This window comes from Eurosta solidaginis, chromosome 3 (genome assembly GCF_040869045.1).
Source record: "Eurosta solidaginis isolate ZX-2024a chromosome 3, ASM4086904v1, whole genome shotgun sequence".
NCBI classification, from domain to species: Eukaryota; Metazoa; Arthropoda; class Insecta; order Diptera; family Tephritidae; genus Eurosta; species Eurosta solidaginis.
The window spans coordinates 11,557,578-11,585,182 of record NC_090321.1 but is presented as its reverse complement, the minus strand read 5'-3'; the positions used below and the strand labels follow the sequence as shown (position 1 = coordinate 11,585,182).

The 27,605-nt window shown below is 36.2% G+C and overlaps 1 protein-coding gene across 1 annotated transcript; it reads left to right on the top strand.

Moving 5' to 3' along the window:
• Window positions 1–1,546: 1,546 nt before the first annotated feature.
• LOC137243274 (uncharacterized) lies at window positions 1,547–27,189 on the top strand. Its single transcript, XM_067770786.1, has 5 exons — window positions 1,547–1,643; window positions 19,871–20,064; window positions 25,528–25,607; window positions 26,805–26,902; window positions 27,084–27,189. The coding sequence occupies exons 1-4, from the start codon at window positions 1,599–1,601 to the stop codon at window positions 26,873–26,875; spliced, it is 390 nt and encodes a 129-aa protein (XP_067626887.1). The 5' UTR covers window positions 1,547–1,598; the 3' UTR covers window positions 26,876–26,902; window positions 27,084–27,189.
• Window positions 27,190–27,605: the final 416 nt, after the last annotated feature.

Sequence of the window (27,605 nt, the reverse complement as noted above, 5' to 3'; positions counted from 1 at the left end):
TATAAATTTACTATTCAAATATAGTTACATGGGGTCATGGCAGAACGATACAAGGTGGCAGCATGGGACAGCTGATTATACGTTTTTTTTATTTGATTTGATACATCAACTTCCGACGCAGTACGATTTTGATATTTGTCCATCGAATTTACAAAAGCAAAGTACATGAAATTTTTATTGTATCGTTCCGCCATGCATGGGGTTGAGTCATGATTCAATCACAAGAGGTTTGCTCGAGTTACAAATTTTTCGACAATTGCAGCCATTTTGCTCCCAAATCAAATTGACATCCGTTAACTGTGTTGTTTCTTTACGAATTTTCGAAAAATATTAGTAGTAGATATAGGAAGCAATCAGTTTACAAATACTTAGTACTTAACTGCTTAATTCCTTAGACTATTTATTTTAATTTTATGATGCATTTATTAACTATGCCATAAGCTATTAGTGTTGCTGAACATAGGTTTAATGAAAAGTACCGATACCAAGGAATCGTGCCCTTTCGTAAACCTATGAACATACGAAACCTAAACCAATTCAAAATTCATCGTTCAATGTCAAAAACTCAACTAGTAAATCGATTCACGTAAAAATGACATTAGTAAATAATGGAGATGTCATAACGAAATGTACTCATTGAGCATGTTAACTTATTCATTCCGTATGTTCGGAACATTCGTCTCCATTTAAGAATTTGGGGAATCGGTTTATATTTGGAATAGCATGTATATTCGGACCTCGTGAGGTAGTATAAAGCGAACGTGTTCCGAATATTCTAAAATAACGGTTTATCCGGAACACTTCCATAAACACTTAACGTAAAAGGGCTTTCCGAAATTTCGGAATAAAATGGTGAATACACCCTGTGTAGCAGGACCGCATAAAAGCTAAACTCTTTTGTCAAAGTCAGGACCCGAATATAAAGTTCTAAGACAATAAGCCATTTTGTTTTATTTTTTTTTTTTTTGTCAGACCATGTCGGCTGCCTTTTCAATATCGTCCTATCTCAAAATATTTTTCAGAAACTTCCCATTTCATGATTTGTCACAAAAACGCCCTATATTAGAATTAGATTGAAGAACGCCTCAGAATGCTTTTCATTAACTCCCTCTTATGTCAAAATGTATTGAACTTATGCTCATATAGGGAGTTTTTGAAGCAAATTTTGATATAGTGTATTTTTGAATAAAATTCTAAACCAACAATAGTTCTTTATCAGTTCACAAAATATTTAGTAGAAAATGAATTATTTCCTCCAAAACTTGTTGGCATTTACAAATTTATTATCACTACTAATATACTACTAAAGGTACCTTTCTACTACAATTTTCGCTAAAGGGGATTGAATTATTATCCGTTGAATCATGGAGAATACCTCTATTTCTTTGACAGTTTTGTTTAAAATTATAAAAGCTTTGCACAAAGGTGTTGCGACCGTTACAATGGAAACTCCCATATGTAGATATGATCTTATACCGCAAGTGACAACACCAACATACCTAGACATCTAAGCCTGTTGTTGGGTAAGATACTAAATAAAAGCTTTTCAAGTACCATTCTGGGTTTCAACTTCAATTGTCAAAGTTAATTCAGTGACAATGGGCGGGTTTTCGGTTTCCAGTTTGCTTGCTTTATTTGAATTAGTAAGTAAAGAAAAGTTAACTATTCAGTGCATACTTAGTACAAGTTTTAATTGGAAAAAGTCAGTTAACTAAAAGAATTCAATTTATTCATATTTCATACGTTTCTGATATACAAGTAGTGCTCAATACTGAGAAAAAATATATTTGAATCAAGGTTCACAAAAACAACAAAATACACTCTTGCTCCGTTGAGTATTTATTTCTAAAAAAATACTCATAGCTTTAAGAACTCAGGAGGATTGTGATGCAATTTTTTTTTTTTTTTCACAATCTACTCCTCACTTACATATATGCCTCACTCATGAACGAGCATTAAAGTGGGTACTATTTGTATTGATTTATCATTTACATATTTATCTCTTCCGAGTTTTGAAATGATGCGAAATTGAATCACTCACTACATTGTAGCACAGTGAGCAAATTAGGAAAAATTCAAATCAAGGAAGAATAAGCAATGGCTGGCCAAAATTGGGGCCAAAAAAGTGGGAGTTTAATTACTACATATGCACTCACTCTTTTTCAAGCTTTAACATAACAATTCATCTCTTGTATCTGCAGAAACGGATGCCTTGACCGAAAAATTCGGAAGCCTTAACTTAAAAAATGTAAGTTAGCATCTCCGTCCATCTATCCGTCAGCCTTTTCGTCCATCTATCCGTCAGCATCGTCTCATGTTTTTTTGCAATAACTATTGTTTAAACAACTGTATTGAAATTAAACTTAACATACTTCAAATTTCTAGCCCGAGTAAAGCTTTTACTTAAAATAGACGAAATTATTCGGAGATAGTCTCGAAATTATCCCGACATATAGGTAGGCATACGTCCAAAACTAATTCGAAATAATAGGAGTTAGTCCCAAAATGGCTCCGAAATTATTCCAAAATAGTACCTAACAAATTGGAGAAATGATCACAAAATAGCTCCAAATTAATTCTCAGATAGTTCCCAGTAGGTTATTAAAACTTGTCCAAAAATAGTCCCCAGAGTATTCCAAAATAATGCCAACTATCAGGCGATGGCATCAAAATTATCTCTACCGAAACAATAGTACATCGAACCCAAAACAAAAGATCCCAAAACATGATTTCAAAGAAGCTTCGTAAGGATTCGAAGTAGGCAAGATGAGATCTCAAAAAGGTCCGAAAATAGTCCGCGGAAGGGAGGAGAAGCTGGCACTGGCCACTTTTTCACAATCCTTATACCTCAATATATATGACCTAGATACCAAAACTATTAGTCTAGCTCAAATAGACTCAAATCTGAGACAAATTTTAAAGGGGTTAGTATTCAAAACAAAACGTTTGGTTGGTGGCTTAGATAATGTTTTGATGAGCTATAACTTTTAAAAAACGAACTTTTCAATTGAAAAAAACTAGTGAGGGATAAAATAGGAACGAGCGAATAAGCTAAAAGCTCCATTGTAGATAAGACAAGTGTGATATCTTCTGCATATACCAAAGAGGATACATTATAATAAAAGTTAGTCTGCTACTCGTAGCCATTTGCTAGATATTTTCTATGAGGTAGTCGCTGGTTTTTTTTGGTCGAGATGTGCATAAATGTCTTTATACATTTTCGTGGGGTATTTGTGTTTATTTTTCCCGACTGTATTTAATTAATTAATTCTCTTTCCAAAAATCACATTTGCATAAGGTGCCTACACCGCATGGATAAATAGGAGAAAATTCAAAAATGTCCCTCACTCGCTGGAAATCAAAAACTGGATGCCGAATGTTTTCTACGAGGGACATTTTTGAATTGCCTCCCATTTATCCATGCGGTGTAGGCATTTTATGCAAACGTGATTTTTGGAAAGAGAATTAAATAATTAATTAAATAAAGTCGGAAAAATAAACACAAATCCCCCATCATATATGTAATACTCCTATATTGCTAATAGAAAATGCTCGCAATGTGTTTTGAATTCGAAATCAAAACAAGACAGCCTATAAAATTTTTGTGATTGTAGCAGCATAAGTGTGACAAGAAAAAATCTAAATTTTTGGTACATTCGATTATTGAATACAAAAACAAAAACGTTTAAACAGCGGTATATCGGCACTCTGATGTTTGGGAATGTACCTAGCCTTTTGTAGCAATATAGGAGTATTACATATATGTACCCCATGAAAATGTATAGAAGACATTTATAAACATCTCGCAAAAAAAAGTAGCGTCTACCTCTCAGTTAACATCGGGTAAATACCTAAAAAATAACTAGTGACGGCTCTTATTATATTTATCCTCTTTGGCATATACGTAAAATAATAAATAGATTTGATCACCCAGTTATTAAAGTTACTATCGTGGTCTCTTCGTGTATCTCTCTCTAACACCCTAAAGATAGCTGACCGTATGCGCCGCCATATTGAATGCTGCCATAACGCTAAAAAGTAGCTATCTTGAACATCCTGTCAGGCGGGTGACCGACAAGATATCACACTTGTTTTGTAAACATGGAAAAGCTCTTTCAATAAGAAATTTCAATATGAATTTTGAGGAAAGCGTGGTATATGAAGCATTTGATGCGATGGAAGTTATAAAGTTCAGAAAGCATTAAATTTTTTCAACTCACAATTGATGAAATAGAAATAAATGTATTATGACTTTTTTTGAATTCAGTGAAAAAGATAAATATCGAATTAAAAATCGGTTTCCAGGTCTGTTTATCATTTCCGACAATGCTTTTCAAATTGGGATTGAACTAAAGGTTTATTGGGTACTATATGTAAATAGTTTTTCTACAGCAACACCGATGGATGCGGATAATTTATATTACATTTTCCCTGGCCTCAAATGCGTACCTCAAAATGAGTCATTTGAGAGCGTTTACATTGACCTCATTGGCATTTAGTTACCTCCTCTCGAGGAGGGCACTCGACTGCGAGGGCACCAATCCATCGCAAAAAAATGCACTGAACTAAAAAAAGGGCAGGGTTATTAACGAAATTTTCCAACTTCTGCTAGAAATAGCTTATTACCTGCATCTATGCACTTTTACAAAATCTTTTATATAAAAGAAGGCGATTTAGTCCATTTTTACTCAAAATATTTCCTGTTAAACACCAAATGTTTCGTCTAGTTATGGCTCCAGAAAAGTTGGGATTGGCATTGTAAGAAAGGGGCAGTGCCACGCCATTTTTCAAGATTTGAATTTTTTCCCATTTCTTGTTATAATAGCACAAAGTACGATTGGTACAAAACTATTTTTCGCTAAGATTTAACTTATTATTTTTGCCTATGACCCTTTTTAAAGTCATTTATATAAAAGTGGGCGTGGTCCTTAACCAAACTTATCCATTTTACTAGACATTTTTCCGTCCGTTAATTTTTCTTCGAGTTATGGCTCCCGAAACATTGAGAATTGCTTAGTAATAAAAGGGGTGGTGCCACGCCAATTTTTTTAAATTTGAAGTTTTTCCTATTTATTGTTATAAATCCAATTGGGGAAGGAAATACCACTGATATAAAGCCCTTGCTTAGACAAAAAAGGGGCGGTGCCACACCCATTTTCAAAAATTTTAGTGTTTTCCAATTCAATGTTATAATTCAATTTTGAAAGTTTAATTCTATTGATACAAAGCTCTTTTTCGCTAAGATATAGCTTATTTTATTCGTCCACGACCCTTTTAAAAATCTTTTTTATAAAAGTGGGCGTGGTCCTCAACCAATTTCGTTAATCTTCCTTCAAAGCATTCCTTATAGTAAAGGCAACTTCTCTGGCGAATTTTGTTCCGATAGGTTTAACGATTTTTGATTTATGCTTAATAATATTTGTAAAATTGATTTTATCACAAGTGGGCGGTGCCACTTCAATTTTAAAAAACTGTTTCAAATTTTTATCAAGAATCTCAATATCAGTCCACAGGTCAAATTTCAACATTATAGGTGTATTATTTACTAAATAATCAGGTTATTTGTGTTTTCTAAAATTTTATATATATAAAAAGTGGGCGTGGTTATCATCCGATTTCGCTCATTTTCAATACCAATCTATTCTGGGTCCAGGTAAGTTCGTGTACCAAATTTGGTGGAGATATCTTAATACTTACCCAAGTTATCGCGTTAACGCGCAGACGGTCGGATGGACAGACGGACATGGCTCAATCAAATTTTTTTTTTCGATACTGATGATTTTGAAATATAGAAGTCTATATCTATCTCGATTCCTTTATACCTGTACAACGAACCGTTATACAATCAAAGTTATAATACCCTGTGTATAAGTACAGCTGGATATAAAAAAACAAGCTACTGACTGTCAGGTACCGAAGAATATTGGGTTTGACGTTTATGGTAGTCTCTTACTTTTCAGAGCTCGTGACATGCGATTAATCAAATATTTGATTTATTCGAATGCTCTTATATTCGATTTTCAAAATTCGATTAGTTAAAATCTAATGATCGTACATAATCGACGACGATCACTTATTCGAATAATCGCTGCTGAACGATTATTCGAATGTTAAAATATGCATAGGTAAAGTTTAACCATAAAAACTCGAAAATTAAGCTCTGCTACTTCTTCGACTCTGAATATAAATATATTATAGATATAATAGATTATATAGATTAATATTATATAATAACTTTACTATTATTGCATAAAAATTGATAGTAATGCTCTCGTGGTGCTATGAGGAACTCATATTTTAAATTGCAGCAAATAGCAAAATAATAACTACGAACGTATGCATTTTGAAGCAGAGCGGTAGAAAAGGTAGGGTACCTCCTTCCGAGGTCATTTCGCTATCATATCGGTCAGTTTCAAACGCTTATAGGGACTACTTTGTTGTAATTTCGGAATAGTTTAGGAGACACGCGGAGTCATATCTGTACGGCGGTAGGAATTGTAGGGATCATTTTGGGATTATTTTGTAGTTATTCCTTCGCCATTTCGAATTCAAATTGTGATAATTTCCTGATGATTTTGTGTGTCACTTCGAGGTCATTTCGAGATGGTGTCGGTGGCTATTTCAGGGCTCTTCCGGGGTAATTTTAAAAATAATTTGTGGTAATTTCAAGAAGATCTTGGGGACTATTTCTGATTATTTCCAGATCAGCACAGTACACCGCAGAATCTACTCCTTCCATTACCTTGGAACCATCTGTGTACACATGTATCGCCTGTTCGCCATTTGAGCACCCTTGCACCAACCATCAACCTCTATTGTGGCCTTAAGATCTCCCTTGAAACGCAGATAGGGAATCAGGGAGTCTGTTCGTCCTATAATTGATGACGATATACTACTATGGCCGCATGGTTGGCGCTCAGTTGCCCCGAGGCACTGAGCTACCAGGTATATAGGTGGAATGTGCAGAATGGCATACAGTGGTTTTCAGGGCTCCCATAATGCTAAGCATTGAAACATACTCCCTCTAATTTTCTGAGGTAGGTTCTTTTTTGTGTGGCTTTCCACCAAACAAGAAATCCATTGTAAAGGATAGGCTTTACAATCGCTGTTAATACCCAATGAGAAAGAGAGGGCGACAAACCCCAAGTACACCCCAGCATTATTTTACATGCGTGAAGTGCCGCCGAGGCCTTCACCTTCTCCGCCACGTTAAGCTTCCACGACATCTTACTGTTTAGGATAATATTACAGAGTACTCCCTGGGAAATTTTCTTGAACTTTGGAATCGTAAATAATGCCGAACATGTCCGGTATTTAATGGTCCTTTGGGTAATCTCTATTGAAAAATACAAAAGGCCCTTGCCTAATGTCCCCGAAAATATGTAATCAAGAAACTAGCGTTAACATCTCTCTGAAACAATATGCATTGGTAGTATGTTGTTGGCTATTAAAACTGCCATTCCCCGCGACATATTTAGTTTTTTGTCACTCAAGTAAATATTCGTAATAACCGTAAATTGTTTTTGTTTTTATCGGCCTATTGATAAATCATTCAAGGTTCGAATCGAGCTCAAGGCCAGAACAATAATTTTTTTCTAATGATAATTATTGTTATTTTTTAATTTTTCTAAATTTGAAAAATTGTATTTTGTTTTTGGAATAGTAAGTAGAAAATGTTTCAGACAACCTGCCATAGCTGCGCATATAGATCCATTTCGAAGGGTGCTAAGCCTTCATCATCAGTACGCTTTAGGCATGCTGCGCTAACCATTTAGCTATACTATTCCAAAAACAAAATACAATTTTTCAAATTTAGAAAAATTAAAAAATAACAATAATTATCATTAGAAAAAAATTATTGTTCTGGCCTTGAGCTCGATTCGAACCTTGAATAACCGTAAATTTTATCCAAAGTGTTATACAAAGAGTGAGACAATATAGCATTTAAACACTTCGCTCACGTATTTTTAGAGCCAAAAACAACAAAAATATGAGATACATACATTTCGTTGAGTTTCATTGAACTTTTTCGAGAAATCGGTGTTCAAAGCCTTCATATCAGCCGATTCACATCTCAAGCAGTCTTTTCATCTTAGACATATCAAGTATGTACATCATGTTAATAAAGCACGGAGGTCTCCTTTATTTTTATAGCTACAGATATTCTTGATGACCGCAAATAAGTTCCAAAAAATTGTAAAAAAAAAATTTCGTTTCTTGAATATTTTTTGACTTTATTACCAACACATAGATTTTCCGAAAGTTGTGTATGCTTCTTTCTGCCTTTCCCACCGGAATCGGAAAGTTCGGAAAATTTTACTTGGGGACACCTTTTTTGAGACAAACCATTCCAAGATTCAACAAAGAAGAAATATTTGATACCTACATTGCGTATACGTAATTTTTTGTGAACACTTCACACAAAAATTGAAATTCGATTTTGAAAATCGAATAATCGTCGAGTTGCGAACAACTATACGAAGAGTAAAATTCGATTAACAAATGTACAAAAATCTATGATCGAATTGTTTGAATATTTCTAAGAGCCCTACTATTTGTCCCCGATCTTCTTGTCTGGGCGGCACATTCCCAACATAAAATTTGGAATTTAGCTCATAAACTATTTAAATTGTTTTTATTCCAACTCATACCTTGGCTTAGTGAAATTGTAACGAATTTAGTGATATTCCCCTTATTCTAAACCTTCTGCGATCTTTCGAATCGCTAAACTGTTGAATAAATAACTCCAATATTCAGTATTCCAAACTGGTCTTTATTTAGATTACTTTGGGAATAGAACTTCACAATTATACTTCACAATCTATAACGTGCTTAAATCACAACTGATTACTGAGTGTTCAGCTAGCGCTGCTTTTATACTCTCCGTTGCTTCGTTCGCATATTTCTCCAAAGGTCTAGACGTTTCACCTTCTAGAACTCTTGTATCTCCTGCTTGGTATTAAGTTATATGTGTACATGTATATTTGTAGTTTAAGCCAAAGGCGTGTGTATGTGTAAATAACTACTTCGGCTGTGGTCATCTGCTGTGTGTGTGAGATTGCTCTTCGTCGCCTTCTACATATGTGTTGCTAGCTTTAATGTGTACATGTACATAAGAGTGGCTGCTTCATGTTTTTGTTGTTGTGTGATTATTTACTAACAGCTTAGTGTTGCTAATATTCGTCACAATATATTTTCTTATAAATATGTATTTCTTCAGCGACCTATTAATTTCTATAGAACATAATTTGTGAAAACTGGCTCTAAGTCAGGTGTATTAAAAAACGCAAAGCTTTTTGTTTTTTGTTTTTGAACTCAAATTGCACGGCTAACTAAGCAGTTGCGGATAAAAATTATATTTGAACTCATATATCCCCTGAAGAACTCATATATCCCCTGAAGACGATCTCCAAAGGAGGTTGAAATATATCGAGAAAAAACAAAAACCTTTGCGTTTTTAATACACCTGACCTCGAGCCAGTTTATACAAAGTATGTTCTATATACAGGCCCCGATTAACCCTCAACGGGGCCCTAGGCAACCATAAATTTGGGCGACCTTTTTTTCACGTCCGTTCCCTCCCCTAATACAAACTTATATCTTTCATAAAAATTGTATTGTCACAATGTAATAATATCTATAAAATTATTATCCACATTTTAAACATGTCGTTTTCTACATTTGTTTTCGGCAAATACATCAACTATATCATCAATATCGATTTTGTTCAATATGATTCTTGATTCTTTTTAATTGCGAGAATGATCGTTCCGCAGAATAATTTGTGATAATTAATGTTAAAAAATCCGCAGAGCTATTTCTGTGTTAGGAAATACATCGGCTAATTGATCTTCCATTAGAATCTTGACTATATGAGTTTTTTGTGCATCAGTGTATATGGAGTTTACGTGAACTTTGGAATTGTTTCATTTCAATGAAAAATTCTTTCAAATCTCTAGAATAAAAATAACTAAGTTATTTATAGCCTCGTGGAGGTCCCCATCACTTAGAGAAAAGTTGATGAGAAATGCAAATCTCTCTGAAACTTCCATATACTTTCACTGTGAAGATTGTCGATGATTTCGAGGAAACCTTTTGTCCTAAAATCATCGCGAGGCGAAAATTCTACTTCTGGAGCATTTCCGTCATTGGGTTGTTTTTTTCACCGACGAGTACATTTTACGATTTCTGTATAACCTACACCACGTAATAGTTGTTTTGTTTTTTCCTCGAAATCATTGAACTTTTCACGGAATTAAACTAAACTCTCTTCTAACGATCCGTACAAAAAGCACACGTTTGCAAATCTGCTTTTTCACTTTGCAATGACTTACTCACTGAACGCATAGCAGTCAAAATAGAGTCGAAGGCTTCTCTCCTCCCTCAGTTCTAAAAATAACCGGTATTTTTCAAAATAAAACAACCAGTGTACATTTCGAGGTAATTCTTTTTTATTATTCAATATACTCTCCTTTTAGGTTAGGTTAGGTTAAGAGGGCGTGCGTGAGTGTTAGGCACAATTCCACTCGCAAACATTTTTGTCCATTGTGATAGCCCTCAGTAAGTACGGGGTGGCGGCAAATTCGTTTAGCCCCATTACCTCCTAGTGGTCCTCAAGGAACCACTTGCTTTCCCTGATGAACCCAAGAAGAAGCCAGACGTCCACCTTCCCAACCTCTGCCAGGCTGTCAAAGAAGCGTGAGCCCAGAAATCTGAGCCTTCTTCTTTGAAGCGCTGGACATCGGCAGAGAAAGTGGTAGATCAATTCCTCTTCCTCCTCATACTGATAGCTTCTGCAGAGGGAGCTTGTTGGTATTCGCCACCGTCGGAGCATTGTTGCGATGGCACAATAACCTGTGATGACACCCGTAAGTACCCTCGCTGCAGAAGGTGAGAAGGAAGCTGGTGCCTTTCCTATCCCAGCATGGCCATGAGGACCTTTAGACGTCGCAGTCAACCCTGTTGGTCCATAGCAAGTCCGTTGCCCCGTTCTCATATTCGTCGATTCTCCCTAGGAGATAACTCAGCGGTGGTCGGACGGAGCTGTCCACCTCACTTGTATCTAAATCGGAACCTTTCCTAGCCATCTCATCCGCGATTTCATTCTCTTCAATGCCGCTGTGCCCAGGGACTCAGCAAAGGGAGACATTGAGATGACTTATAAAAGCCAGAGAGGCTCTACACTTCCGCACGATGTCCGATTTTATCATGTTGGACTCTAATGTCCTTAAGGCAGCTTGGCTGTCAACAAAGATTGTTATGTCGGTGTTGGCAACCGCACTATCTTGGAGCAGCTTTGCCACTCTGTCTATAGCATAGACCTCGGATTGGAATACGCTGCATGCGTCAGGAAGTCGGAATGATTGTCTTAACTGTAGATGTGTTGAGTACATCCCAGCTCCAGTTCCCTTTTCCATTTTCGAGCTGTCGGTGTATATTGTGATGCCCCTGCCGTGTTCTAGGCCTACTGCCCATTCCGCCCTTGAAGGATATCGTATGTTCTGAACCAGGAAGTCCAAAACCCCTGTGATGTGATCTGTTTTGGATGTTAGGTCGGTTATTATTCCGTTTAATTGCCCCTTCCTCATATCGTCCAGAATCGTCGCGTGTACGTCCTGAGCTGTTTTCCACATGTTGGATTCTCTTAGTCGTAGAGCTCCTCTATCGGCTTATCCCTGCACGAAGACTTGTAGAGGCGTCAAGTGAAATATTACATTTAGCGCTTCCTGAGTTGCGCTGCTCACGGCGCCTGACATTCCCCGGCATGGCAGCCTTTGTATCTTCCCGATCCTCTGTTGATCTCTCCTTTTACTTCGATACACTTCTTTGCACGCTAATACAATTTGTGAAATGAGTCGGAAATGTCCTTTTTAGGAACCTTGTCTAGTTCTTCGGTCGTCGCCTTTTGAATACGGTAAACTTACTTACTTAAATTGGCGCTTAACCATCTAAACGGTTATGGCCGTCCAACAAGGCCCGCCAGTCGCTCCTTCGCTCGGCCAACCGGCGGCAATTGGTCACACCAAGGGAGTTTAAATCGTTTTCCACCTGGTCCTTCCAACGGAGTGGGGGCCGCCCTCTACCTCTGCTTCCATAGGCTGGTTCCGATAGAAACACTTTCTTGGCCGGAGCATCATCATTCATTCGCATAACATGGCCTAGCCAGCGCAGCCGCTGCGGTCAATTGACTTTTATTTATTTGAGTAAAAATTATTTTCAGTTCTGCCATATATGTAATACTCCTATATTGCTAATAGAAAAGCTCGCAATGTGCTTTGAACATAGTACAGGTCTACAAGTAGGATATGTAGCAGCGCGCACATACACAGCCACGCTCACCTGATAAAATGCTTGTTCTTGTTCGTTTTTTGTGTGGATGTTATTTGACACTATTGTACTTCTTAGGTCCAAGAAAAGTGTAGTAGCTGCTAACGAAAACTGTGTAAAATTTCTATTCTAATATTACAAAGAAATATCCTTATTTACTTTCAAATGAGCACTTAATTACATCTTTCTTTAAAATCCATATGTTTTGGACAATTTTAGTTTACAAATTGTGATACTTTATTACCGGGGACGATTGCTAAAACACACCAAAACCGTCGGGGGAGGTATTAATAGACGCGTTTTTGCCTCGCTTCCAATAATTCGAATACTTTTTCGCCTTTGAATTATTAATAACAGGACAAAACGCGTGTAGAAAAACTTAGCATTCGTGTTTGTATTCTTAATGCTGGAATAACTACGCGTACTCAAATACCCCACTTCAAGACTTTGGTATAATTTTCTGTAGGACGCATATAGGTGCAATACATTTTCATACTAAATTCGTTCAAAAAAATGTACCATCACAGCAGCCCATATCTGATATTCCGCTCCTTTTTTTGTTTCCCTGCGTCGCTTTCCACGACAGCAACCCCGGTAATTTTGACACTTCGTTCAGTGTCAAACGCATGTTCCACGCAGGTTCCACTGAGTTCCACACTAGTTTGACACTACCGAAGTGTTAAACGGCAGTGTGTTAGAAAGATAAAGGAATTGTTTCCTTCTCATACATATCATACTTGTAAACCTGTACTATGGCTTTGAATTCGAAATCAAAACGAGACAGCCTATACAATTTTTGTGATTGTAGCAGCATAAGTGTGACAAGAAAAAATCTAAATTCAGTTACATTCGATTATTGAATGCAAAAACGTTTAAACAGCCATATATCGGCACTCTGATGTTTGGGAATGTACCTAGCCTTTTGTAGCAATATAGGAGTATTACATATATGAGTTCTGTTATATATTTCTTTCACTCTCTAGAATTTTATGTTTGTAAGAAAATTTAGAAATATTTTTAAATTTTTCGGCCACTTGCTATTCTGCCTACTTGTTAATCTGGCCCTGTCTATATATTTTCTTATGCTCGTTGAGTTGTGCATACCTAGAACATAATTGTTTGCAAAAATGTCTGTATTCATATTTATAATTTAATTGACATAATTATTCGAAAACAGCCAAAATTTTATTTTTATACGACTTTTGTAGCATGTATGTATGAAGTTCATACCAGGTAGACACGTGCACACTTACATGTATGCGGATCGCATACTTGATATTTCTGAAGAAATACTACGTTAAATAAATTTCCTTGGAACCCATTTTGGCATGATTAGTAAGAATTTGTTTGAATTTAAAACAGCCTAAGCAAAAATCTATGACTTGCAGCACTTTTGCAAATGATTTTTTTTCATTTTTAAGACTTTCGGCAATAAGTTTAAACTTTCCGATTTTGTTTTAAAACAATAAGTGTGTATATGTATGTAGGTATGCATCTATTTTTAGGTTTTCGACCCTTTTTTTTTTGTTTTCTTTCAAAACGATCGCTCTCGTCCCGTGTTTTTGTGGTAAAAATTAAAATGGAGCATGGCGCAAATTGGAAAACGGGCGCGTTGTATAACTCCTCGGAGGTATGTATATCGCGGCCGCCGTTGTGTGGTGGAAGCGTACATCGCCTACCACACCGAAGACTTGGGTTCAAGTCCCGTGCGAATCAACATCGAAAATTTAGAAAAAAGTGTCTCATAGCGGGGTTGCCCCTCGGCAGTGATTCGGCAAACACGTGGAGCGTATTTCTGCCATGAAAACGCATCTATCTTGCAGATGACTTTCAGAGTCGGCATAAAGCATATAGGTTCCTTTCCGCCAATTAGTAGGAAAATTTTGAAGGAAGCACGACGCTCAGCCTATAATCTTTGCGACGGCTAATCGCGCCAAGTATTTATTTTACGAGCCGGACCCGTGCGCATCTTGCACAACCAATATAAAAGTCTCTTATCAAATGTCAACAGAAATCAGCTGTTCTATCAATCAATTAAAGTTTACAGCTTGCGTATGGTAGCAACTGTCGTCAATGCAGTGCAAATATTCACAATAGTGCCATAGGACAACTGGATTTCTTTGTGTCCTCACAATCGTTTATTTTTAACAAATTCTATTTCTTTTGTTCCAGTCCAAGTCCCACTCCAAGTCTCAGTCCCAGTCCTAGTCCTAATCCCAGTCCCAGTCCGTCTCTGGTCGGAAAAAAGGATCGTAAACACTAAAATAGGCAAATTTATATACCAAATTTCAGGCAAATCGAATAGGACCTATGTAAATAGGTATGTGGGTATTATTAATTCATGTCTCTATTTCGGCTTCGCATGCATATTTATCAGTTTTGCCAGGTTGATGCGACTAAATCGAATATCACAATGACAATTACTTTAGAACTCTCAGCAACAGCTTTCATTTGATATCCATATTACCCACACATTATAGGGGTATCGGGGCCCACGTTTTGGCCTATATCTCGAGACCCTAGTCACCCAGCGGTATAATATATTACTATGTACTAAAGCACTCATCAACAGCTTTCATTTGGTATCCATATTGTATAAACACTGTCTAGGCATTCACGGGCCCACGTTTTCGCCTATATCTCGAGACCCTAATCACCCAGGGGTACGAAAATTACCCTCTACTAAAGCACTCATCAACAGCTTTCATTTGTTATCCATATTCTATAAACACATTCTAGGGGTACCCTGGTCCACGTTTGAACAAAATCGACTGACGCATCTCTTACTTCACTATAATATTAAAACGAAATGCAGATATTCATTGCTTTTGAAATTCGGCTTAAAAATTGCACATGGAACAACTAAAGACTCTCCTGATTTAAAAAAAAATGTCTTAGTACTTCTAAATCGCGGGTCCGCTCAGAAACCCCGGGTCCGGGGGTAATCCCCCCTCTCGACGGGCCTGGTGATGTGCTATACTTGATATCATTCGCTATAATATTTTTTATTGCTAAGCAGGTTGTTTAATTAAACATCAAGCAATTACACGGAAGTATATCCGCACCACCTGAAAATATGAGTGCCGCTGCGTAGACGAAATATTTTATTATTACGTATAAACATTTAAAAAAAATTGCAATAAAATAATATTGCGAATATAAACTGAGATATAACCTATCCTATATTTCAAGTTAGATCAAACCACACACGGGGTGCAAAACAAATTCAAAATTGGTTTAATAGTTTAGGAGTCCATCGCGGACAAACATAGTGACACGTGATTTTTATATATAAATAACAAATTATTTTTATAAAAAAAATGTACTGCGCTAAGTGTTGCAATGTCAAATGAGTTCAAAAAGCATTGTGGGCAAAACGAGTGTGATATCTTGTCCGTCAAATGCTATACTTGGACATCCTAAGATGGCTACTTTTTCGCGTTTCGGAAGCGTTTTAAAAGGATGTTCAATATGGCTGCGCAACCGGCCGGGTATCTTCAGCGGGTGATAGAAAGAAGTGCAGGCTGAGAGACCACGATAGTTACTTAAAAATCAGGTGATCGGTTCTATTTGTAATTTTTGCGTCTATGCCGAAGATATCACACTTGTCTTATCCATAATGTCAAAAAGTACCAGTCATATTTGGGACTCATATCGGATTCCTAAATTACGAGCCCTCCAAGAACATTTGAGGGGGAAATCTCTACGTAGAAGCTGTCACTCAAATGACCTTTGGCGTTTTCTGAAAAATGTTTCCGTTTGAGTTGATCGCTGTTTAGATATATTTGTGCGAAATATACATCTGAATATGTTTGTGCACACACACATATGTAAGTAAATATATAAATATTGGCATAAGCAAAGCAGATTTGCGATTTAACATACATACATACATAGCTACTACGAAAGCCACTTATAATGAACTTGCAAAATTTTCTATTGTGTATCTTATGCAACGAGCTCGCTTCATCATATAATGTGAACAATAATGATTTTTCTTGGTGGGAAAAGCACGAAAGAAGCAAAAATCTAAATTAATATTATTAATTAACCGAAATGTTTTGTTTAATTTTAGATATAGCCAGCCCTTGCAATTGTTATTTTTACGAAGGTTGCCAAGCTAAGATTAGTGACAAGAAAAGTCTGTATGCTTTTTTCTTGGTTTAGCTTTCTTTTTTTGAAATATTTATTTAGTTGAAAACTGCACTGATCGAAAAATTACGTTTAGAAATGGTCACATTGTATATGCATAGAAATGTATATTACAGTGGACCTAATATATGAATGTTGCGATTTTTTCTAGTCTCACCCCTTCAAACAGTAAAATCAAGGTCAGAGATATCACGATTGGAGACGATTCTCTATGGAGACTTAAATAAAAACAAAAATTTTGGTAGTAGTAGTAGCTGTGTTAAATATGTTTAAGTAATTCTTTTATATAAATGGACCAAAAGAAATGAAAAATGTCTCTTTACACAAAGACGTAATCAAATTTTAACATAACCAATGTAAAAATTTGTATGAGGAACAAAAATATTGTGGCGAATGTTGACATCACTAGGCTTTAAGTAAATACAAACAATACAAACAAAAACATGAAGCAAGCTTCACTCGTTTACATGAATACGTCAGTCATCATTTACACACATACATAAAGGGCAACGGAGAGATATTTCACACACACACATGTGGTCATCAGCCGAAGTAGTTACTCACATACACACGCATATGGCTATACGAGAACGTATGCTACAGATATACATTTATATAGCTAGTAACTAACCAAGCATGGCATGCAAATGTTTTCGAAACAACTAGATCTTAGGAGAAGTATACGGACAAGGCAACAGAAAGTATAAAACAGCGCAAGCTGAGGAATGACGAATCAGTTTGATTTAAACACGCTATCAGTTGCGAAGTGAAGTTTAATTGTAAAGTATATTTGTACTACTCCCAAAGGAGTATTATAAAGATCATTTTGCAATACAGAATACTGGAGTGATTTATTCAACAGTTTAGCGATTCGAACGTTAGCAGAAGGTTGAAAATAAGCGCAATTTCCCAAAAATTCGTTACAATATAAAGGGGCAGCGCACATTGCCGGACTTAGGTTAAGATTATATCGAAGGCCTATTTATTGCATTCCACCAGGGCCCTATACAGTTTCAGCATAAAGAAGTACAGCGCTCACTTGTAAATTGAAATTATGTAGAGTCGCCGAGGATTATACCATTTTCACTCATGAGTTACGTAATGATATCAAAACAGCGTATGATTTCGAGGGCGGCATCCTTACTCCTTAACGTTTCAAGGTGTTTCTCTGGTGATTCGAATAGTCTCCTGTGGGCTCGGCAGTATGGAGCGACAAAAACATACACCAGAAAGCCTTCGTATCTACATCTAGAGCTTCTAGAAAATTGTCGTCGACGAAGGTATGAATTCGATGTTGCAGTCCGATTGGTTCTGTGTGGGCACACGGTGTGAGGGCCAGGAGGCGCGGTAGTGACTGGTGGTCGGAATTGCTATTGATCGAACTTCAGAATTGTAGCTCTTAAACAGCCGAAAAAACTTGAGCCGACCTTTGGCAAGATCAATAACGCTAGCATTGATGCTAATAATTAAAACTGTGCCACGAGATCATGACTATAATAGATGTTGTATATTTGAACGATTTTCCGTCATCCCTTTTCAAATTTGGTTTCGAGACAAACCGGTATCAGCGTTGTGCCATCATCAGTGTCGATTTTCGTTCTGATCTGTTGTTGTCGTTTGTCTCGTATTTCTAGTTCGTAGGTACATGAGTAGGTATTGTCAAAATGGTTGTTTGCGTATATTTATGTGTATATGCTGTGTGTTCATTCAGAACCGAGCGTGGCTTTTACTGACCGATTTGTGTGGCTGACTGAGGCAGGTAAAAGTCAGTAATTCTAGTCGTTTGACCTTCTTTGTGGGTTTGTTGCTTTTGTGCGGTTTTTGTGTTTATTTGTTGTTGTGTGTTTGCCTGTTGTACCTGTGTGATTATTTTGTTTCTTGTAAACAAATTTTAAAGGCTCAAATATTATGTCAAAAATAGAATATATCATTAACAGTGGACTTGCGGGCATGAACAGCAAGAAGAGACAAATGATTTAAAGAAATGCGTCGACGATGAGTATTAGCAGTTAGCCCAGAACATCTCATTCGGTGAAAATACTTAGTATTTTTATTTTTTCGGCAGACCCAGCAGTACCAGTCCGCCGCCACCGATAAAGTGTTCCGGGTAAACCTCTAGTCCCCATACAGAAATCTTCGCCTTGATCTCTGTACGACCCACCTTTATCGTCTCCAATCGAGGCCAAAATACATATGTGGTGTTTTTTACTTTGGTATTAACATTTGAAGGGGTGGGGCAGGATAAAATCGGAAATTTTATTTATTAATACCAGCCTAATGTATACATACATCAACACTGGGTTCCCGGTCATATAGGATAGAACACTACACTCGCTGAAATGACGATAGACCACCCAATCCGTTTGGGAGAAATTGAAAGGAGATAGGAGTTGCATATTATTCATCAAGCAGGAAAAGCGTGGACAAAAGCGCGGAGCTGCAATATTTCTAAGATCATGTGCAAAGCCTACGACATCAGACTTACAAGTGGCTCATATCTCTGAAGAAAGAAGACTTAAGGCTAACGATTGGCATACTAACTGGACACTGCCTTCTGGCGTCACACACTTATATAAAGACCTCGTTGTTGTTATTGTTGAGCTCAAGGCCGGATTAAATAAAACTCTTTTATTTTGTTTTTATTTAATTTAATGTCAATACTTCGACCTCAGTCTGAAGTCATCATCAGGAATCTTAAGCTGCACTTGCAAGACAGTAAAAGCAGGTGTAGGAAGTGCGAGTTGCTGGAAGAAACAGTTGAGTACGTTCTGTGTTCGTGTCCTGCGCTTGCCAGGCTAAGACTCCAGCTATTAGGAGTTGTCAGATCAAGAAGCAGCAAGTGGCTTAAGTCCTAAAAAGCTTATAGTCTTTGCCAAGAGGACGGAGTTATTTTATAACATACATAGGTCCTGGGTTTTGATAGGGGTTTTCAGTTTGGTCATTAAAACAAATTGCTGGTAACACTATGGACTCATTCAGTCTATGTGAGGTCCTCATGGACCGGCCAGTTCAACGTAACCTAACCATGGGCACATTCAATCTATGTGAGGTCTTTATTGACCGGTCAGTTCAACCTAACTTAACCTAACCACCCTAGAGTGCATATATGTATGTATGTATTCGTAAATATGTAGAAGCTATGTACAATGCTATATAAACATTTGTTCTCATGTATATATGTGTCCTGTTATATTAAGTAAATTTGTCACAAAGTTTATTGCCACCCGCATAATTACATACATACATATGTATACGTATGTATGAATGTGTATATGTAAGTTAAAGTGTGTCTAAATCTCTGCATAAGTGTATATGGTCGGTCTTATTACAGTAAATAAATATGTATATACATATGCATATATATTGTACTATAATTTTTTGTTTATTTGAGGTAATATCTTTCGTCGCTTTAATCACGAAAAAGCTTACAGATAGCCAAGGAGAACAAGTTAACAAGAGAAATCAAAAATTATCTACTGAATGGAGCTTACTCAACAACTTATATTGGTCTCAAGCTGGAAATGATTTTAGTTTAATCACGTATGGTGGATATACATTAATAGCAGGGGCTTTTCTTTTCTCAAGGTAATTTACCAGCTACTTATTTAGTAGGTATTCAACTATGACATAAGTACAAAAATACATACCTATATATATGTGCATTAGAATTAGACTGGGTTGGTCCCCATACAAACAAAAAAAATAGCAAATGTCTGCCCCTAAATTTAAAGATTATGTTGAGAGGGTTTCGGAAAAAAAGATTTTTTTTATCCTTCGAAATACAACCGAAAAGGTTTTTTCGTTGTAACTTGGTTATTTGACGTCCGATTTTAAAAATTGATATGTCATTATTTTGGGCTTGAGAAGCTTCACTTTTCTTTCTAATGTCCTATTAAGGTATGAAGTCGTTTTCACATGATTAGGTCAGCTAACAAAATTGTACCCCCCCCCCCCCCCCCCCCCCCAAAGTATCCTTTTTTCCTTACCAAACGAAAGTACTTAAAAATTCAAGAAAATGTTGCTTTCAAACCATATTACTAAAATAATAAACAAAGAAGTTATTTCGAAGGATAAAAAAAATAAAATTTTTTCCGAAACCCTCTCAACTTAATCTTTAAATTTAGGGGCGGACATTAGCAACTTTTTTTCGACCCACCCTAATGTACATACCTACTACATAATAAATATTTGTTTTAAATATCATAAATTTTTTAGAAAAACAATACATACATATGTCAATGGAAAAAAAGTTTCCCTATATATTTTTAGGTGCGGTTGTTCACTTTGCCACTTTGATCGACAATTTAAAATTTTGCTGCTTAAATTAGTTTAAACAGCCAAAGTTTCAAGGTTAAACTCTAGTCAACTTTAACTAGAGAATAAATTTGCCCTGAAAACCCCGATCTTACTCAATTGTACGTACACCTCTTTCAATATAAAAGATAATTATATTATATTAATTTAGAAAATTGTCCTTGTTTTGAGATTTTATTTCGTCGGCTTCAGAAACTGGAAAACTAAAAATCCAATGTAACTAGGCTCTGTTGATGCGCGCCTGTAAATATACCACACAATTTGGATCAAAAAACATGCTTTGTGGATTGCATTCCAAAAGCAATAGATATTTGGCATTGCATTCTCCAAAAAATTATATACGGCTTTGCATTTGCTACGTCATGGCAAATACGCAACCTCAAAAACCGTAAACTACGGTTTTTGTTGATGCGTTGCAAACATGTGATATAAGTTATATATATGACCGATCTCTACGATTTTTTTAGACAACATTTTTTGTAATATATGTATGTAAGCATTGTTTGAAATTCGAAGCTTCTGTCTGTTAAAATGGGGCAAAAATTAGGAAAAGTACCAAAAAGTACCCTTATACTCCCTACTTTAGGGAGTTCAGAATTTTGTGTATTTGGTGTTGGAAACGTCGCTATTGCAAATAAAAGCTACGGATTTTGAACAACTTTTTTTCGTTTTAAATTTTTTTTGCATATTTATATTTTGTTAGTTTATTGTACCAATATGCAATGTTGTTGGACCATTTGCACAAAATCCAGTAGTCCCTTATTTTAAATTTCTTTGATCAAAAAAATGTGTATCGTGTGTTTTTTTTGTCATGTGTTTACTTTAAGTACAAGTATACTTTTATTATTTTACAATTTAAACTTTAACTGATATCCGAATTGCGTCACGAAATAATTTAGACTGCATTTACCTTGTGAAATCAATAATAAATTATGATGCAATAAGTCTAATGCCAATTTCACATAGAGGCTTAATGAAATAATTAGTCAAGTTTTCTACATTAAAGCCCTAATTGAACTCAATCTTCCATACAAAATACAAATTCTTAATTATCTCATTATTGCTTTATTGAATGCCTAATCGCATGAACCAATAAACAGATCCCGCATTAAAAAATGAGAGAGCAAAAAATCATAGTTAGCTGTGAAATAAATTTTCTCGGCGTGACGTCACGCTTTTGACAAAATGTTTCATTGCTTACGCAATGTTCAGACTTTATTCCAATCGGAGTATTTTGCTCCGCTCTTACCTCCTACTACATTTTTTATCTCAAAGGTTTATTTGGGTCGAGTTGAAAACTAAATAGTATTACTGCCTAATATCTTTTGGTTGAAGTTTTTATTGTATACGTATGAAAAGCTAATTGTTTACAAGTGACGATTGGATGAAATGGCGTGAATTCATTGTTTGTGTCCTAAGACATGTTTTGTTCACATTTTACTCACAGTTTTTGTACTTTTGTCGTACGGAATGAGAAAAGAATGAGTAAAATGTAAGCAAAAAATGTTTCTGGGAGCGATCTGTAAATCTTGCCAAAATTCAACATACAGCACTTCTTGAAGTTTTATATAAAAACTAGCAGACCCGGCAGACGTTGTTCTGCCCTAAATTTGGCCTATCTGCCCTACCCCTCTACACTTTTTCCTAATCTTTTTATTCACTCCTCCCTCCGTCATCTCCACCATCGTCTCATTCTATCTCTTTTTCAGTCTCCTTCTCTCTTTTCTCTCAAGGTTTTCTCCTTCTTCTTCATCTTTTATTTCCAGTCCCGGAGGGTGGTATGTATTTTGTTCCAGTCCCATTCCGAGTCTCAGTCCCAGTCCCACCCCGAGTCTCAGTCTCAGTCCCATTCCTAGTCCTAATCCCAGTCCCAGTCCGCCTCTGGAATACTTCCCGGAAAAAAGCATCGTATATACTAATATAGGCAAATTTATATATGAAATTTCAGGCAAATCGAATAGGACGTATGTAAATATGTATGTGGGTATTATTAATTCTTGTCTTTATTTCGGCTTCGCATGCATATTTATCATGCCTCTTTGATGCGACTAAATCGAATATGATATCCATAATACACATTCTAGCGGTATCCGGGTCCATGTTTTGGCCTATATTTCGAGACCCTAGTCACCCAGCGGCGTAAAACTTACTCTGTATTATAGCACACATCAACATCTTCAATTTGATATCCATAATATAAAAACACATTCTAGGTGTATCCGGGTCCACGTTTTGGGCTATATCTCGAGACCCTAGCCTCCCAGTTATATGAAAATTATCCTGTACTATAGCACTCATCAACAGCTTTCATTTGATATCCATATTGTATAAACACATTCTAGGGGTAACCGGCTCCACGTTTTGGGCTATATCTCGAGACCCTAGCTTCCCAGTTGTATGAAAATTATCCTGTACTATAGCACTCATCAATAGCTTTCATTTGATATCCATATTGTATAAACACATTCTAGGGATAACCGGGTCCACGTTTTGGGCTATATCTCGAGACCCTAGCTTCCCAGTTGTATGAAAATTATCCTGTACTATAGCACTCATCAACAGCTTTCATTTGATATCCATATTGTATAAACACATTCTAGGGGTAACCGGGTCCACGTTTTGGGCTATATCTCGAGACCCTAGCTTCCAAGTTGTATGAAAATTATCCTGTACTATAGCACTCATCAACAGCTTTCATTTGATATCCATATTGTATAAACACATTCTAGGGGAACCCGGGTCCACGTTTTGATCTCAACACCCTAGGCACTAACGAAAAAAAAGTTAGACGTTGGCAGATTCTCAGACCTACCCAATATGCTCACAAAATTTCGTGAGAATCGGTTCAGCCGTTTCGGAGGAGTTCAGCCTCTAAAACCGTGACAGAAGAATTTTATATATTAGATGAAGTACGTTGAGTGAGTGAGGTCAGCTAACCCTGTTTTGCGATAACAGTCGCCAATTGGGAGCACCAACAGAGGTCAAATCTTCCTCCAACTGTCTCTCCCAAATTAGTGAAAGTTTTCTCTTTCCTCTGTTTACAAACTGTCGGAGCGTATTCGTGCATCCGCATAACATGCCCTAGCTAGCGAAGCCTTTGGATTTTCAAGCGCTGCACTATCGTCATTTCTGCGTAAAGCTCATATACCTCATCATTATACCTCCTTCGATACTCGCCGTCAACATAACGGATAGAACTATAAAACTTCCGGAGAACTTTTCTATCGAATACTCCAATAGCCATCTCATCTTTCCTCGACATTGATTCCAAACCATACATCGGGGCAGGTATGATGAGTGACTTGTAGAGAGAGAATTTTGTTCGTCGAGAGAGGATTTTACTTTTCAATTGCCTAAAGAAGCATTTGTTGGCAAGAGTTATTCTCCGTTTTATTTCCAGGCCGACATTGCTTTTGCTTTTAATGCTAATTCCCAAATGAACGAAATCATTCACAGTCTCGAACTTATATCCGCCCCGTCAACAGTGACGGCTCTTTATCTTAAGCCAACTCTTCGCCTCCATGTTTGAACAGCCCGGCAGCTATCCCCTCATTACTTGGCACCTTATGATTTTTTAGCCCTGATATTGGATGCTGGGGAGTGTTTTTCATCATCGGCGATCGGGGTATCGGGTTCGTTTTCCCCCACACCCTGTACGTCAGTTACCAGGTCGCCATTATCGTTCCTACATGATTTTCTGCCCCGGTCTTGAAACCTTTTGTCATTAAAGGAGCATGAAATATGTATGGTAAATCGAAAATAATAATAATAATATTTTTTCGCGATAATATCTGGTGAGATAGAATGTAATGTGGTGTGTTAATGGGAACATTAATTGGTCATCCTACACGATCTAGGCCGACTCCAAGTGCATCTGATAAGGCAGATAACTTTTTTGCTGAGAAAAATTTCATGGTAAAAACACAATCGAAAGATTTGCCAAGCCACCAAATCAATTTGATGTTAGTTGTGTGCCCGCTTTCAGAAAGGAAGAAAAAATATACTCCGAAAATTTAATTTTTACTCAGTGGTAGTCGTTTACTCAGGTAACATTTTGAAATACTCCGAACACTGGTAGCGAAACATGAGAGAAATGTAATAAATCGAAAAATTTCAAAAGCGCTACGTCATCAAACTTTTTTTTCAAATTCGATTACAAATACAACAATCCCGGAACGCGAGATCTTGGCTCATTCGATTATGGCCTAATCGAGTGAAAAATCCAGTCGGTTTTGCTTGGTGCTTCGAATTTTATTGTCAATGTAACAAATGACAATCAAAAATAAATTATTTTCAATAATTTACGAAAAATAGAAGAACACGAAAAAAACTCAAAATTTAATTTTCGCTGTATTTGCTGCAAAAGATAATACGGCTTTTTCGAAAATAGGCACATATTTGGTTAGGTGCAACCTTTATGTGTAGTTGCGCATGCATTTTATTTTGATTGTACTCATGGGTAAGAAGGAAACGGCATATTTCAATTTTAACTATTTTTTGCAAAAACGAAATATTTTTAGGGGCTGCTGACAGATGTTCGCTTAATGAAGCAAAATGCCCTGTATGAAAAGGGAAACTTAATTATTTCATTAAACAGAATTGTGATTCGACTTAGTTTCTGTGTGAAAACGGTATAAAACTCTTAAAATTTTAGGCATCATTACAATTAGTGTAACGTAAATGTATTTTAAGTGTCATAAATAAAAAGCACATCAACTATTTGAACAATTTCAGATTGCAAAACAGTAAATTTCGTTATGGAATGTGCGAGAAAATATTGCTATTGTGTGGGACTATATTTTTCCTTACTGAAGGTAATTAGAGTAAGAAACATACATAGATAAATAAGTACTTTTTGGTTATCTAACTACAAGCCTAGGACAAAACAAGACCGCAAGATTTGGATCCTATATCGAGAGGGTTTCGGGAAGGTAAAATGTTTGCCCCTGCATATACAGCCGAGCTATTTTTATACCTTTCATGAAAATGAAATGGTATATTAATTTCGTCACGAAACCCAAAATTGTAAGTCCTTAAAGGAAAATAGATAGACCCATCATTTAGTATACCGAAATAATCAGGATGAAGACCTGAGTTGATTTAGCCATGTCCGTCTGCCCGTCTGTCTGTTTGTATGCAAACTAATTTTATTGTAACTTTGTTATTTGACAACCAATTTCTAAAATTAATATGGGTATTGAAAAGCTCTATATTTTCTTCTAATGTAATTTTATATTATTTTGTCTGGTAAACGATTTTCAGTCCATTAAAGTATGCTTCTCGTTTCACTAACCTTAAAAATAAAACATAGACAAACCTCAAAAACAAAATTTTAGCTTTCCGAAATCCTCTCGACATAGGCCTCAAATTATGGTATCTACGGCGGACAAACGCTTGTGGTGGTAACGTGCCCGCCTATCAACCCGAAGGTCCTGGGATAAAATCCCGGGGAAAACAACCACGCCGACACCTCTAGGGTGTCAGTCTAATAAGAAGCACGATATAAAAATGAAAATTTGACAGCTAATAATCTTGTTCATAGGGATAGGATATATGTATTGTATATATCAGAATTGCTCTATCAGCTCTGGTTTTCGAGATATACTAACCTAAAAGTACAAAAAACACCGGTTTTGCGCATATTTGAGGTTATGTAGCCTTGCATATGTTTTCTTTCACCAAAATTAAACGATGGAATCTTTAAGTACAAGTCTTCTTCTTTCAAATGGCGTTGAGTTTGCTCAAATATCATTTTTTTGTTCGCTGAGATATCGCATGTTGAAATTTTCATGTTTCTAAATTTTTTTACACCTGAAAATCGATTAGGATAACATATACATGATATAGTCGATTACTTACTTCGAAAATATATAATCCGTTTTCTGGGTCTACTAGTGCAAACGTGGTCTTAGATTCCCTAACTTCTCCAGAAAAACGAATGCGATCATTTAATTAAGGTAGTTAAACAAACAAAAGTTATTATTACATGTTTGCCTTTTATTTCCGATTAGGGATCAGTGATGCCAATCTACCTTTTGAAATTACCTATAATCTAACGAGCTCGACGAAACTAAAATTATAAGTGTTATAGAATACTTAAAAACAAAAGGTATAGATGTATTAGAAACGTTTTTTTTTTAATAAACTGCATATAAAGCTATACTTAAATTATACCTATAATCATAATTTATTTTGGTATAAAATTAAAATTTTTAAATACATCTATTTATAGTAAAACATTTATAAAATCTAAAACTTTATTTACTTATTATAATAACAACTTATTTTAGCTTGCTTGGTATTTGCAGCATGGGAGTATATACCAAAAGAAATTCAAATAAATGCCATCGTTCTTGGAAGCCTGTCGACCGCTGACGCGATTCTTTTTTTTATTGATTTATGCCACAGTTCCTCTACAAGAAACTCATTATCGAAGGAAGTACAAACTGAAGCGGACTACTTCTATACAAAGGAAAAGCCGAATATTCCATCAAAGGCAAAATTATCGATTCCAGCAAATATGCAATCACATTCTTATACCGGACAGCCAAAATTAAATAAATTTAAGACAAAATGCTGTGAAATGAAAAATTCAACTTCCAAATATCTAAAAACACGAGTACTTCAGACAGATGTGTAACCCAAATCTTAAATATCTTAATTGTTAGGACAACTCGTTTAAACTTTGCAAATCCTTCTTAAATTAATTCAGGGTCCGAATCGTGTTATACGATTCGTGATCGAAATCAATTTTTTAAATCACATAAGCTCTAAAATTTGTTTATCTGTTTAAAGACACATGTGAACAAGTC

Bases quoted from the DNA above. Each gene is read 5' to 3' on its own strand.
- LOC137243274 (XM_067770786.1), top strand. From the start codon at position 1,599: ATGGGCGGGTTTTCGGTTTCCAGTTTGCTTGCTTTATTTGAATTA. The intron at 1,644-19,870 runs GTAAGTAAAGAA...TGTTTATTTGAG, and splicing joins TGCTTGCTTTATTTGAATTA to GTAATATCTTTCGTCGCTTT. The intron at 20,065-25,527 runs GTAATTTACCAG...GAACAATTTCAG, and splicing joins GGGGCTTTTCTTTTCTCAAG to ATTGCAAAACAGTAAATTTC.